The sequence below is a fragment of the Aspergillus neoniger genome (assembly GCF_003184625.1).
Source record: "Aspergillus neoniger CBS 115656 unplaced genomic scaffold BO87scaffold_49, whole genome shotgun sequence".
Classification (NCBI taxonomy): domain Eukaryota; kingdom Fungi; phylum Ascomycota; class Eurotiomycetes; order Eurotiales; family Aspergillaceae; genus Aspergillus; species Aspergillus neoniger.
Window position 1 is genome coordinate 183610 of NW_020291177.1, and position 12538 is coordinate 196147.

Sequence of the window (12538 nt, forward strand, 5' to 3'; positions counted from 1 at the left end):
CATCGGATGCTGTGAAGTGCGTCACCAATTCTACCTGACGGATAGTACCTATACTATTAACGCCGCGCATCCTGGTTGTTTGTGCTGCATTCCCTTGTACAATCTCATGGTTCACTAGTGCGGAGTCTCCTCCAATATCTCCCCTCTATTGTCTTTATCTTCATATGCATTTATCTTGAAGTCCTTTCAACTTCATTCCTCCATCTTCGTTGATCACCGCCTAGCACTGACATTACTGTTTGCAGCTGTTTGCATCACATTGCCTGCCTTCGACCTTTCAGTTGGGATTCCTGCTGCATACACCCTCCTCCCATCACGGCGATCTCTTGATTCTCTTCATCCTTTCTTCTTTGCCTCTTTCTTAGATTAATACCAGTGCCATGGAAGGCGACGTGCTAGCGCAGTTCACTGAAATCACCGGCTCAAAGCCAGAGCTGGCTACCCAATATCTGCAGCTGACTGATTTCAACATCGAACAGGCTGTACAGCTTTTCTTCGAGAATGGTGGTGCGCCACTGACTGATGATCCCTTACCGTCTGCCTCCACGCCGCAGCAAGCTTCTCATGCTGGCGGCTATGGAAACGAGTCCGGGGTGGTCAATATCGACTCCGATGACGACGTCACAATAGATGAGTCTCGCTCTGCGCCTCGGAACCACGGCGCTATGTTCGAAGATGATGCCGCCATGGCCCGTCGTCTCCAAGAAGAGATGTACGGCGGAGGAGATGCCGAAGAGAACGTGCGTGCGCCTATGGCCCGTACAACAGAAACCTTGGTGGGGCCTGAAGCGGACTTCGACGATGGCGATATGCATGCCAGCATATTGGGTCAACTGCGCGCGCGCCAACAGCGAAACAGTTAGCACTTCACCCTGCCTTCTATCACTATTTTCCCGAATGCACGGCTAACTTTGCTTCTTCTTAGACCGGCCGGGCATCTTCAACCAGCGAGACACATCGATATGGTCTGGAGAGGACGACACCTCGGAACGTGAACGGTTGGCTGCAGCGACTGGAGGAGCTTCCGAGGCCTCGAATAAGTCTAATATGTTAGCTGAGATGTACCGCCCGCCTTTCGAGATCATGTCCAGGCTTCCGTGGGATGTCGCTCGTCAGGAAGGTCGCGACAATGAGAAGTGGTTGATGGTCAATATCCAGGATCCTTCAGTCTTTGATTGTCAGGTTCTGAACAGAGACCTCTGGAAGGATGCGGGCGTGAGAGACACCGTTAAGGAGCATTTTATCTTCATGCAATATTCCAAGGACGACCCTCGCGCGGGACCGTATCTGCAGTACTACTTTCAGGCCAGTGACGTCTCAGATAATTATCCCCACATCGCGATTGTCGACCCCCGGACTGGAGAACAGATGAAGGTCTGGTCGGGGCCTCCCGTGATCAAGGCGTCGGACTTCTTGATGCAAGTCCACGAGTTCCTCGACAGATACAGTCTGAAGCACAACGTGAGAAATCCCGTGGCGAAGAGGAAGCCGGAGAAGAAGGAGAAGAGTATCGATGCAATGACTGAAGAAGAGATGATGGAGATGGCAATGAGAAACAGCCTAGGGGATGAGGCGTCGCAAGGTCCGAAGGTGGAGGATCCTGACGATCTCACACGCAGCACTGATGATGTGAAGGGCAAGGGACGGGCTGAAGACGTTGGGATGGAAGAGGCCGAACAACCTGAACAGAGCGTCTTCTTGTCCATCCCGGACAATCGACCCCACACAGAGCCCCCCGCCGATCCTGCCACAACCACGCGCATTCAGTTCCGACACCCATCGGGGCGAGTGATTCGACGTTTTGCTTTGACGGATCCTGTCCAGCGGATCTACGAATGGCTCAAGGCTGATCCGCCCTTGGAGGATAAAGCCGGTGTGGAGTTTGAGCTGAATGCCATGGGCCGCAATCTGATTGACTCGCTGGATCAGACCGTCGCCGATGCTGGACTGAAGAATGGTACGGTCATGATAGGGTATGTCGAGGAATAGACTGCATTGGGACATGGCACTTGAGGAGAGACTCGGAAGGTCCAGGACGGGGGCCTAAGGAGCTGTCAGGACTGGTGCCTGTTGCTCTTCCGGCCAAATTGCTGCTCTGGGGATGGATGCCTTTGTTTAACACGGATGAGCATCTCTCTGGAAGCCAAGCACCGACATCAGGACTACTGAGTGGTTCTTTCCAATTCTGTAGATCGGGTCATGCTTTGACTAGTAATTGTCCTCTATATTTGCGATTCTGCATAAAGAGGAGATGGATCTAATGGCTTCATGAGAAAGGAATCAGAGAACAATCACACATATTACCCTTGATATCCCTTTTTACATCAGGGCAGTTCCGTACTTAGTGCAGCTTCCACAATAAGCAATACCAGACTAGGCAACTCATCTCTTCACCGCCTGCCTCAAATAGGTGTTCAGAGATGGTGGGGGTTTTATCGAAACCAAACCAACTCACCGCCCGGCCAGAAACAACCCCGCGTTGCTCCCCGATCAAGCAATCAATCAGTGGCCGGTATTCGGGTGGGTATTTTTGGTAATCGCCGGTTCCTGTTCCTGGTTTCGTGGTTCCAACTTGTCTCCAATTGTCATTGTTATTGTTGTTGTTGTTCTTGTTGTTCTGCTTCTTCTTCTGCTTCTGCTTCTGCTTCTTGTTGTTGACATGCAAGGGAATTAATTCTCTCCCTCCCATTCCTTCCATCTATTCTCATCTGCCTAGCTTATATCGCCTACCCGTTTTTCAGCCCTTGCGCCCTGTTTCTTTCCCTTTCAAATCACGCAAGGATCGGTGGCTGTACCCATTCTTCCTCCTCTTTTCCCCCCTCCGCCTCCCTCGGAGACACACAGACACTCCAGTCAGCTAGCTATCTGTCGGTTGTCATCCCCAAAACAATCATAGTTGAGCATCAGCTTCTGCTCCCGATGCATTCGCCCGAAATTCTATTTAGCATCTCTCCTTGAACCGCAATCATTGATTGATTGACCGATCTATCTATTTCGGAAATTCAATGTCTCCTTTCTTTACTTGTTTCCTATCTAAGCCCTACCTCCACCTCCTAGCCTAGCTTAGGCAATAGGTATGTCGCCCTTGATCCTCCACAACCGCCCGCGCAAAGCTGCCTCCCCATCATCTGATCTCGTATATGTTCTCGGTCTTCCGCGCATGTGGTGCTCGCATTCCACAGACAATCATCTCCTCTCATTTATGGCAGACGCTGATTTTCATTTGCCAGTGTTGCAGAATCGGGCGAGACAATTGATTTCTACTCCGCCGGCGGTTAGTTACAGCCAAGATGGAAGGCCTAGTGGATCCAGAGACGATCTACATGAAGCAGAGCTGCATCGGTACGTACTCGGACATGGTGTGATTCATCTTGCCGCGCAATCAGCCTCTCCTAACTCAGTCATACCGTTGCAGGCGGCGGGAGCTTCGGACGAGTCTATAAAGGGTATGTATGCTCAAGCACCTCTCTCATCTTGCTCTGGTTGCGCACTATATTCCGAGATCTTAGCGGCTTACACTGCTATTACTCGCAGCGTTGATAAGCGTACCGGTGCCTCTGTTGCTATCAAGATCATCGACGTCGAGAATGCCGAAGATGAGGTGGAAGATATTATCCAAGAAATTGCCATCTTGTCGGAACTCAATTCTCCTTATGTCACTCGATACCACGGTTCTTTCTTGAAGGGATCCAGTTTATGGATCATCATGGAGTTCTGTTCCGGTGGCAGTTGCTCCGATCTTATGCGCCCGGGAACAATCCCGGAGGAGTATATCATGATCATCATAAGAGAGCTACTCCGAGGGTTGGACTATCTACATAGCGACAAGAAGCTGCACCGGGATGTCAAAGGTACCACCTGATCTCGCTTGCCATGCCACCGTTATCTTGGAGACTAACATTAGCGCTAGCTGCAAACATCCTGCTTACCTCGAATGGCCAAGTGAAACTGGCTGATTTCGGAGTTTCTAGTCAACTGTCAGCCACAATGACTAAGAAGAATACTTTCGTGGGTACCCCATTCTGGATGGCCCCGGAGGTGATTAAGCAATCTGGATACGACTACAAGGCCGATATCTGGTCTCTTGGAATCACTGCGATTGAATTGGCCAACGGCGAGCCTCCTTACTCGGACATCCATCCCATGAAGGTGTTATTTTTGATTCCCAAGAACCCCCCGCCCGTTCTGCAAGGCGATTACAGTAAAGCGTTCAAAAACTTTGTGGAACTTTGTTTGAGACGGGATCCCAGGGAACGGCCGTCCGCCAGAGAGCTGCTCGAGCACCCGTTCATCAAGAGGGCAAAGAAAACAACCTATCTGACCGAGTTGATTGAACGCTACGAGCGCTGGAACGCTATTCACGGCAATAGGGGGGCTGATGATGAAGACATTCAGGAACCTCCACCTAAGACATCTCCGCCTGAGGAAGAGGACGATTTGTGGGACTTTGGCACCGTGCGGCCAGCAGGGAGAGCACCCCCTCTCAAGCCGATGAAAGAAGCGGACATGAATGCGAGAAGCCATGAAGCCAGTGAGTGGAACATGAAAGACGAGCCCCGTCGAGACATTTTACGGCCAAAGAGCAATATGCCTTCTACACCCCTGCAGACGAAAAACATGCCTAGTGCTATGCCCAAGCCATTGTCGCCCACCAAGGTTCCCTTGCCACCTTCACCCATCAAACAAGCATCAGATTTCACACCCCAGACACCTTCACACCTACAACAGCCAGTCTCACGTCAACCCAAGGGGAGTCCTGGTAGTGACTACGATAGAGCTCTACAACAAGCTCTGGCTGAAGATCTGAGCTTCCTCCAGCTAGATCGCTCCCCAGGCCCTTCGACAGCCTTTTCGCAAGCCCGGGGTGCTCCCCCAGGTTTACAAGGATACCAAAAGGCCCCGCAGTCACACCTGCCGGAAGTTCCATCCTATCAACGCCTACCAGATCCACCGGCCTCGAATGCTGTGAACCAGAACGTTAGACCTGCCAAAGAAACATATCCGCAACGTCCAACATACGCACAACCACAAGCACGGCTTCCCCCAGCACAAAGGCATATGTCACCGCCATCCCAACCATCACGACCGCAGCAAGCGTTGCCACATGGTCCTCGGCCTGCATCCATGAGGCCTGATCCTCTCCAGCTCAATACCACAACCGATGGGGCCCTTGATGAACGAGTACGGGAGCGGGAGGCGATTCAGGGCCAGGCACAGATGCCCCCTTCCAACGAGATCACAGCTCTAAATAGTGTGATACTACCTGCTCTCAAAGCAGCCATTCGTCGCCGGACGCGGCGTCTGGAGCTTATTTCACCTAACACGACGAGGGATGCCAGCGGCAATATCAGCGAGTATCAAACACGTGAGGAGTATGTCCATGGAATGATGGAAAACCTGGTGGGCGATATCTACGGCATGTTCACAAAGCTTGAACGCTGGGACAACGAGGCACCTGTGGGAATGGGCGCTCAAGTGACCTCATTCTTAGAAGGATTTCTAGAAGAGATTCTTGTCCGGGTTGAGCCTTCTGACTCAGATTCGAACCCAGGCAGAGCCTAAAGGTTGCTCTAGTTTGAACTCGAGCATAGCACGATTGACTAACCAGGCTTGCCTCTTGAGACCTTGACTAGAATGACAGCCCTCCTTACTGCGAGCACAGCCCATCCGCAGAGGGTCGAAGCTGGAACAGACTGGCAAATACAGATTATTAGTCACTACGGACTTATGGGGTCCTATTTTCACGATCATGGCAGCTATGCAGTTCAATTTGGTTTTTGTGTGTCTTGGATCGACTCACATACCATCTTCATCTTCTTTCTCGCTAAATTTCCTGCTCTTACAACCCTTTTCGGATTCAACAGAACAAGAATTGGTGGCGTTCATATCCAATCATGCACATTCTCTGCTATTGGTGCTCTATCCACGATTGGGTACACATCAAATGGATTCTTCGACTTGGATTCCCTCCTTCATACCTTTCCCATCTCCACATTGCTTGCTATCCTGGAATTTTCTGGGCTGGAACCATCTTTGACTTAGTGAACAGGAGCTTGCCTACTGGAAATTGGCCTCCTCTGGTTACATTACGTCTCTGGGACATGACACTACTTTCAAGACTCATCTCTTCTCTCCTTCATGATTTCCTTGTCGTCTCTTTTTTCTTTTCCTTTCCTTTTTTTTTCTTTTTTTTTTTCTTTGTTTGCACTTGTAATGGTATCAGAACGATGCGGGGAGTTTTGTAAATTGTTCTTTGTTTGTCTATCAATTGTTCTCGGAGCACTCGAGTGCCTAAGTAGTGTGTGTGTGATAACTCGAAGAATGAAAATTACAGACATCCAGGTGATGCATTCATTGTCAAGATCGCATCACATCGTGAAACTCATCATTCATTATCAATGACGTAGATTAACACGGGTTTATTGGATACTATACATCAAGCCCGCCAGTATCATAGTCTGACACAATAGTTTCAGACCACGCATTAGTACTGGATGGCATCTCAACGCCATTGCGAGCTGCTGAGGCAGCTGACCTAGCCAACAGGAGTCACACAAACTCCGTCGTTCTGCAGCATGGCTTCTGAAATCATTCCACTAGCAACCCTTTGACTGACATAGACAGGTATAGAGATCGGCCTTCATGAAAATTCATCCACTCGGACGAAAGAGCCAGTCACTTTCTGGAGTGGGGATCAGATAATTCGTGATATTGAATTCATTGGCGTTAGAATGCGAGCCATCGACGACGTGATTGGTATTACTGCTGCCACCGCCGCCACTTGTCCCGGTCAAGCCGTTGACTGAAATGGGGTTGTTCACTGGGTCGCCGACATCCAGGCTGAGGATATCCGTCGCCCGGGCAGCGGGAACACGAGGGACGTTGAAGAAGCCGAAGACGTCTAGGTATTCGAGTTCATTTGGAGCTGGGTTTCTGACTGCCGCTGGTGATGCAGAGGGCTGACTGCCGGCTGGGGAGGTGCGGGGTTGGCGGGAGATGAGGAAGTCGAGGTCGAATGCGCAGCGGCGCATGTCTGCTAGGATCTTTACGGTGGATGGAGTGGCTCGTTCTGAGTCGGAGACTCCGGATTGCTGATATTCGCCGTATTCATCGAGGACACGCTGCAGGATTGAGCTGTAGCGCTCTGCTACTTTCCAGTGCTTGCCCATCTGGGCTAGGGTGTCGACGAAGAAGAGGAAGTCGGGGCTGACGGTATGGGCTATTGTTGACCCGTGGACGAGGAGGAGCCGGGCGGATACCCAGAGAGTGAAGGCAAATGGGGGCCCTAGTTTGTCGAGCATGTTGTTGTCGACGACGAAGCGGGTCACAGAGAGGATGTTGTCCACTGCAAGCAGGCATCGCTGGCTTGCGCTGTATGAGGGGGTGAAGATTGGTGATCGCGTGGTGGGGTATGCTGCTGATGAATGGAGCCGGATAACCGCACTATATGGGATGAATGTTAGGCTCGAGTAGCTATTGATGCGATTGCATGTGATCGAGGTGGTAAGAATATCTCACGTTTGGTAAGTGGCATGGAGCTGAACCCAGTCACAATGGATCCCCTTGGTAAACTTGGATCCATTGAACAATCGGGAGGAGTTCTCGTAGGCATATTCGGCTGGGAGGCCGAATTCCCAGGACGTTAGCTCGCTGTCTAGCTTGCGGTATGTGGTCTGCCACTCCTCGACATCCGACAAAGCTCCTATATCGACAGGTCGCTTCAAGAAAGCATGGATCCGAGAGAGGATGCCTAATACTTCGACATAGAGTCCAAAGCTGCCGACGTTTTCGGCACGAGTCACGTAGTCAGCACGATCACTTGAGCGTTGGAACCATCTTGTCTCCACAGGCTGATTCTTGAGAAAGTATTCGTCTTTACATGGTAATTTCCGGTCAATGTCCTTATCGTCTAGGGCGAAATCAAAGGCGGTTGCAATGGTAGAATATCGGTCCAGGAAATACACCATCCAGAAGAGCCTCCGTCTGCTCTCATCTTCGATCCAGGATTCGGGTTCCGGGAGGGTTACCGCCCTGAGGGTATAAATTGATGGGTAACTGGGAGCAATGAGTGAAGATTTAGCCTCCACGGCTAGTCCAAGCTGCACTACTGATCGTGTAATCAGCGCAAGCAATTTCCATCCAGGAGGACCGTTGGAGGACCCCACTAGATCCAGGGCCAGGATTACCAAAGCTTGGAGAGCTTTGACTGATGAATTCTCTAACCCATAGAGCAGGACTTTCTGTTTGGAGGAGTCATGGTATCGTTTGCGGTTTTGTTCGTTAAGCCGACTGTCGCTTGAGAAACGAAGAGTGGTTGCAACTATAGCATAGAGCACTGTTCGGTCCGCATCTTCGAGAGGAGATGGACCGAAGAATGTATCGAGAGTTGTACGACGATGGAGAATGGGACACCAGGTATTGATATGTTCAAAGTAGAGGTCCACCAGCGCATACAGGAGATCGTACGGGGGTAGATCGAGCTCTGGATCTGCAAGTAACTGTTCCTGGTTGGCGTACAGGTTGACCGGAACCTTTAGCGATGATTCGTTTCCCATATAATCGTTGGCTTGTGACGCGTTGTTCATCGACCGTGGTACCGAAACGGGCGCAGACATAGCACACGCCAGGTGATTTTGTATGGTATTCTTGACCGATATGTCCGAAGGACTGGTGATGGATGGTTCAGAGTGACGCGGTTGGGGGACGATAGATGGTGGATCATGGAAATAGAATGCGTTATTGGGACTGGGTCCCTGAGCTGTCTCTGATGGAGAACTGTATGAGAAGGGTCCTTGGTGGGAGATATCATGGCTCCTAGTCGGCTGGCCCTGGATAATATGCGTCTCGATTAGGCGAGCCTGCGTTTGAATAACCTCTTCTAACCGATCTGCATGCCTAGTGAGTGAAAGCTCCAGATGGACCTGCCAGAGACTAGTGACGCACCTAGCCTTTGTTCCAACTCCTTCCCATAACCTGCCCGTAGCCCGGGCTTTTTCCGCTCTTTGTATTCGCATAATTGGCCATTGCGAGAGCACCACCCACAGCTAGGCTGCGCCCGATCTGTGCATGTTAGCTTGTACCCATATGGAGCAAGGATTGAAGATGAGGGGAAGCCACCGCATGGGCAGGCATACCTACCGCATTTGACCTTCCTTTGCTTACATAGCTCGCATCTTAGTCGGTTAGTGAGATGTCCGATGAATGGCACCAGCCACAGCTCTCTCGGAATATATATTCCAAGGATTGGAGTATGATAAAAGGGGATCTGTGCTTTCAATGGTCCAATGCAGGATGGGACGGTACGTACGACACTGTGAGGGGTCGTTTACGTTTCAGCGCACGAGGGACGCTCGACCCGTTCTGCACAACACGATCATTCTCGCTATCGGCAGCGGACCAAGATTCATCCCCGCTGTGATCCCGATCCAGATCGCCAGTAAGTCGGGATGGTGGTGGAGTCTGTCGAACAGAGACAGCTGCAGCAGCGTTCGGCATGGTACTTTAGCGAGTCCGGGGTTTGTCGGGAGATAGACAGGTCCAGCCACAGTAGTTCGATCAGCAGCAACGAAGCATCCTGGTAGGAGGGGCGGAAATCGGTGATATTAGACCGAGTCGACTGCTAGCTTCAAGGATTGTGCGAAGCGAGCGAAAGCGACACAGAAGCAAAGGAGAAGAATAGGAAGGAATGAAAGAGACGAAGAGAGCGTTCGGGCTGGCATTGCCTGAGCCAAGAAAAGGCACGCGGACCCCCGCAAATGGACCTCCACATCTATTCTGCCGTTTGTGAAGAACTCTCTGGTCTGGGGAAACACTTTGCCCTGGGAATGACCTGAATTGTGGCGCCCCTTAGGGTCCGTTCACCCGTCCATCGTTTTCCCACCAAGACTTTCCCTTCATCCCTGTGGTTTTTGTTGGCGGCGCAGGTTGGAGACCCTCTCGGGGTAGCATTGCCCCGAGGCATCTCCAGCCGAGGGGAAAGTGTGCCGGATGCCCCTCGACGCCGAGTTGCTCGTATGCTTTCAAATATGCTCCAATTTCCCTGAAAAAAAAGTTTATCGCTTTCTCTTTTCTTCTTCTTCTTCTTCTTCTTCTTCTTCTTCTTTTGCTTCTCATCCTCTAAACTTTGTGATATTCTTCATACCTATCCGCTAAAGTACTGCCAATATGGGCTCTACCGGCCAATTTCCCCGCATCAAGGAGATCCGCACCTTCATCATTGATGGTGTGGGATCCGGAGGTGATTACCATAATGTATGCTCAGCAGTGCCGGGATAATTATTAGCAGACCGCTAATCGTCTTCAATCCAACAGGTCAAAGGAGGTCACTGGTTGATTGACAGCAACATCTCCACCCCTATGACTCGCTGGGCACAATACCGCGGCTCTCGCACATCATGGGGTATCAACGTCCTGGGCTCTTTCTGCGTCGAGATCGAAGCTACCGACGGGACCAAGGGATTTGCCACGGGATTCGGTGGACCTCCGGCTTGCTGGTTGGTTCACCAACATTTTGAGCGCTTCTTGCTCGGTGCAGGTATGGGCCATCAATTTAGTCTCCTAATATGAGCCAAGCTAATCTGTTTCCTCTTCTAGACCCCAGAGATACCAATGACCTGTTCGAGAAGATGTACCGGGGATCGATGTTCTATGGCAGAAAAGGTCTCCCTGTTGCCGTCATCTCGGTGATTGACTTGGCTATCTGGGATCTTCTGGGCAAGATTCGCAACGAGCCCGTCTACAAGCTCATTGGCGGCGCTACTCGTTCGCGTCTGGACTTCTACTGCACTGGACCTCAGCCTGCTTCGGCCAAGGCCATGGGTTTCTCCGGAGCCAAGGTCGCTCTTCCCCATGGCCCTGACGAGGGTACAGAAGGACTGTTGAAGAACGTCGAGTACCTCCGCAAGCAGCGGGAATCAGTCGGTCCCAACTTCCCTTTGCGTGTCGACTGCTACATGTCCCTGAACGTTCCCTACACAATTGAGCTTGTCAAGCGTTGCGAGGCGGAAGGAATCAACATTGACTGGTGGGAGGAATGCTTGACCCCGGATGACTTTGACGGTCATGCACTTCTGAAGAGAGCCCACCCCACTGTCAAGTTCACCACCGGTGAGCACGAGTACTCTCGGTACGGTTTCCGGAAGCTCGTTGAGGGCCGCAACTTGGACATTCTGCAGCCAGACGTCATGTGGGTTGGTGGTATGACGGAGTTGCTTAAGGTCTCCGCCCTTGCCAGTGCCTACGACCTCCCAGTTGTTCCTCACGCATCTGGACCTTACTCCTACCACTTTGTGGTTTCGCAACCCAACTCACCCTTCCAGGAATACCTCGCAAACTCTGCAGATGGACACACTGTTGAGCCCGTCTTCGGAAACCTCTTCCTCAACGAACCCATCCCTACCAAGGGACACCTGGATGTTTCGATCCTGGACAAACCGGGCTTCGGCCTCGAGCTGAACCCTGCTGCTCCTCTTATCCCAGCAGCCACCATTCTCACTCCTGCGCCTCAGAAGGCACTGGCTGCCCCAACTGAGAACCAGCAGGAACCTAACGGCACTGCTTAAGCAAGGTTCTTACGATATCTCTAGATTACGGCTTCTACAAGATGCTTGATGGCATATTTTCAACCTGTGACGAGATTAGCATTTCCTATACATGTATACATGATTTACCTTTGTTTCAATTTTTTTCAGAACAATAGATAGGGGCAATGGAACAATCCTCAACAAGACTTGCGAGCAATCCTCCAATGTGGGGTAAATGCCGAATGTGGGGGTGGTCTCGGGGTAACAATGCCACGAGAGGCCCGAGACCGACTCCACTTATTTGAACGTAGATTTACATTTACTTCTTTGGTTATCTGAATCTCCCCGGCGGGGTTGACCAGAAATACCAGCACAAAACGAGCACTTGATCCAGGACTATAAGCTCGCATTATCCCTCTGTTCACTTCAATCCCATTCAAAGAACCCCAATCGACCATCACCAGAAACAACCACCACCAAAATGCCCCTCCCCCAAATCCTAGTCGGCAAAGTCGCCGCCATCACAGGTGGTTTAACCGGTATTGGCAGGGTAAGACACAGCAACAAAAACAGAACTCACTTGAATTACCAGGCCAGCCTAATATTATCTTCTCTCTAGGCCATCGCCCTCGAATACCTCCGCCACGGCGCCAAAGTAGCCGTAAACCACCTCGGCGGACCCAAAGAAGAGCCCCTCATCGAAGCAATGCGCAAAGACGTATCTGAAATTATCCGATCCAACAGCGACAGTGACAGCGAGCAGAGCAGCAGATTCATCCTGGTCGCAGGAGACGTAACACAGCCCGAGACAGGGCGGGACTTCGTATCCAAAGCCGTGGAAGCCTTTGGCCGACTCGATGTGTTTGTGAGTAATGCGGGAGTGTGCAAGTTTGAGGAGTTTCTTGAGTACGTCGCCGCCCCCCCCCCCCCCCCATCCCATTCACAAATATCTTCCCTTATCTCTACACCTTGAAAGAACCAATGCTAAATACCATATGTTATCCTACGGGTATAGA

At 51.2% G+C, this 12538-nt stretch overlaps 6 protein-coding genes across 6 annotated transcripts; 4 read left to right on the forward strand and 2 right to left on the reverse strand.

Annotated features, from left to right (window-relative positions):
* Positions 1-65: 65 nt before the first annotated feature.
* On the forward strand, positions 66-2303 carry BO87DRAFT_380668 (DNA-protein crosslink repair co-factor UBX5). The gene is made up of 2 exons (XM_025624344.1): positions 66-858; positions 926-2303. Exons 1-2 carry the CDS (start codon positions 381-383, stop codon positions 1987-1989), a joined length of 1542 nt encoding a protein of 513 aa, XP_025474933.1. The 5' UTR covers positions 66-380; the 3' UTR covers positions 1990-2303.
* A 16-nt stretch (positions 2304-2319) lies between these two features.
* Positions 2320-2689, reverse strand: BO87DRAFT_401373 (uncharacterized protein; the record flags this gene model as incomplete). The annotated part of the gene is made up of 2 exons (XM_025625602.1): positions 2320-2373; positions 2456-2689. The coding sequence occupies 2 exons, from the start codon at positions 2687-2689 to the stop codon at positions 2320-2322; spliced, it is 288 nt and encodes a 95-aa protein (XP_025474934.1).
* Positions 2690-2916: 227 nt separating this feature from the next.
* BO87DRAFT_182771 (putative Ste20-like serine/threonine protein kinase) lies at positions 2917-5728 on the forward strand. Its single transcript, XM_025618426.1, has 5 exons — positions 2917-3074; positions 3231-3342; positions 3416-3446; positions 3535-3851; positions 3911-5728. The coding sequence occupies exons 2-5, from the start codon at positions 3291-3293 to the stop codon at positions 5560-5562; spliced, it is 2052 nt and encodes a 683-aa protein (XP_025474935.1). The 5' UTR covers positions 2917-3074; positions 3231-3290; the 3' UTR covers positions 5563-5728.
* Positions 5729-6281: 553 nt separating this feature from the next.
* BO87DRAFT_380670 (putative C6 transcription factor) lies at positions 6282-9639 on the reverse strand. Its single transcript, XM_025624345.1, has 5 exons — positions 9308-9639; positions 9139-9173; positions 8944-9060; positions 7519-8887; positions 6282-7443 (listed from the first exon to the last, which is right to left on the reverse strand). The coding sequence occupies exons 1-5, from the start codon at positions 9493-9495 to the stop codon at positions 6651-6653; spliced, it is 2502 nt and encodes an 833-aa protein (XP_025474936.1). The 5' UTR covers positions 9496-9639; the 3' UTR covers positions 6282-6650.
* Positions 9640-10016: 377 nt separating this feature from the next.
* Positions 10017-11688, forward strand: BO87DRAFT_344900 (L-rhamnonate dehydratase). Its single transcript, XM_025620843.1, has 3 exons — positions 10017-10251; positions 10312-10534; positions 10594-11688. Exons 1-3 carry the CDS (start codon positions 10165-10167, stop codon positions 11559-11561), a joined length of 1278 nt encoding a protein of 425 aa, XP_025474937.1. The 5' UTR covers positions 10017-10164; the 3' UTR covers positions 11562-11688.
* Positions 11689-12003: 315 nt separating this feature from the next.
* BO87DRAFT_391057 (NAD(P)-binding protein) lies at positions 12004-12428 on the forward strand (the record flags this gene model as incomplete). Its single annotated transcript, XM_025624956.1, has 2 exons — positions 12004-12072; positions 12142-12428. Coding segments are annotated over 2 exons (356 nt in total), but the record flags the coding sequence as incomplete, so codon positions are not given.
* Between the last annotated feature and the right edge of the window lie 110 nt (positions 12429-12538).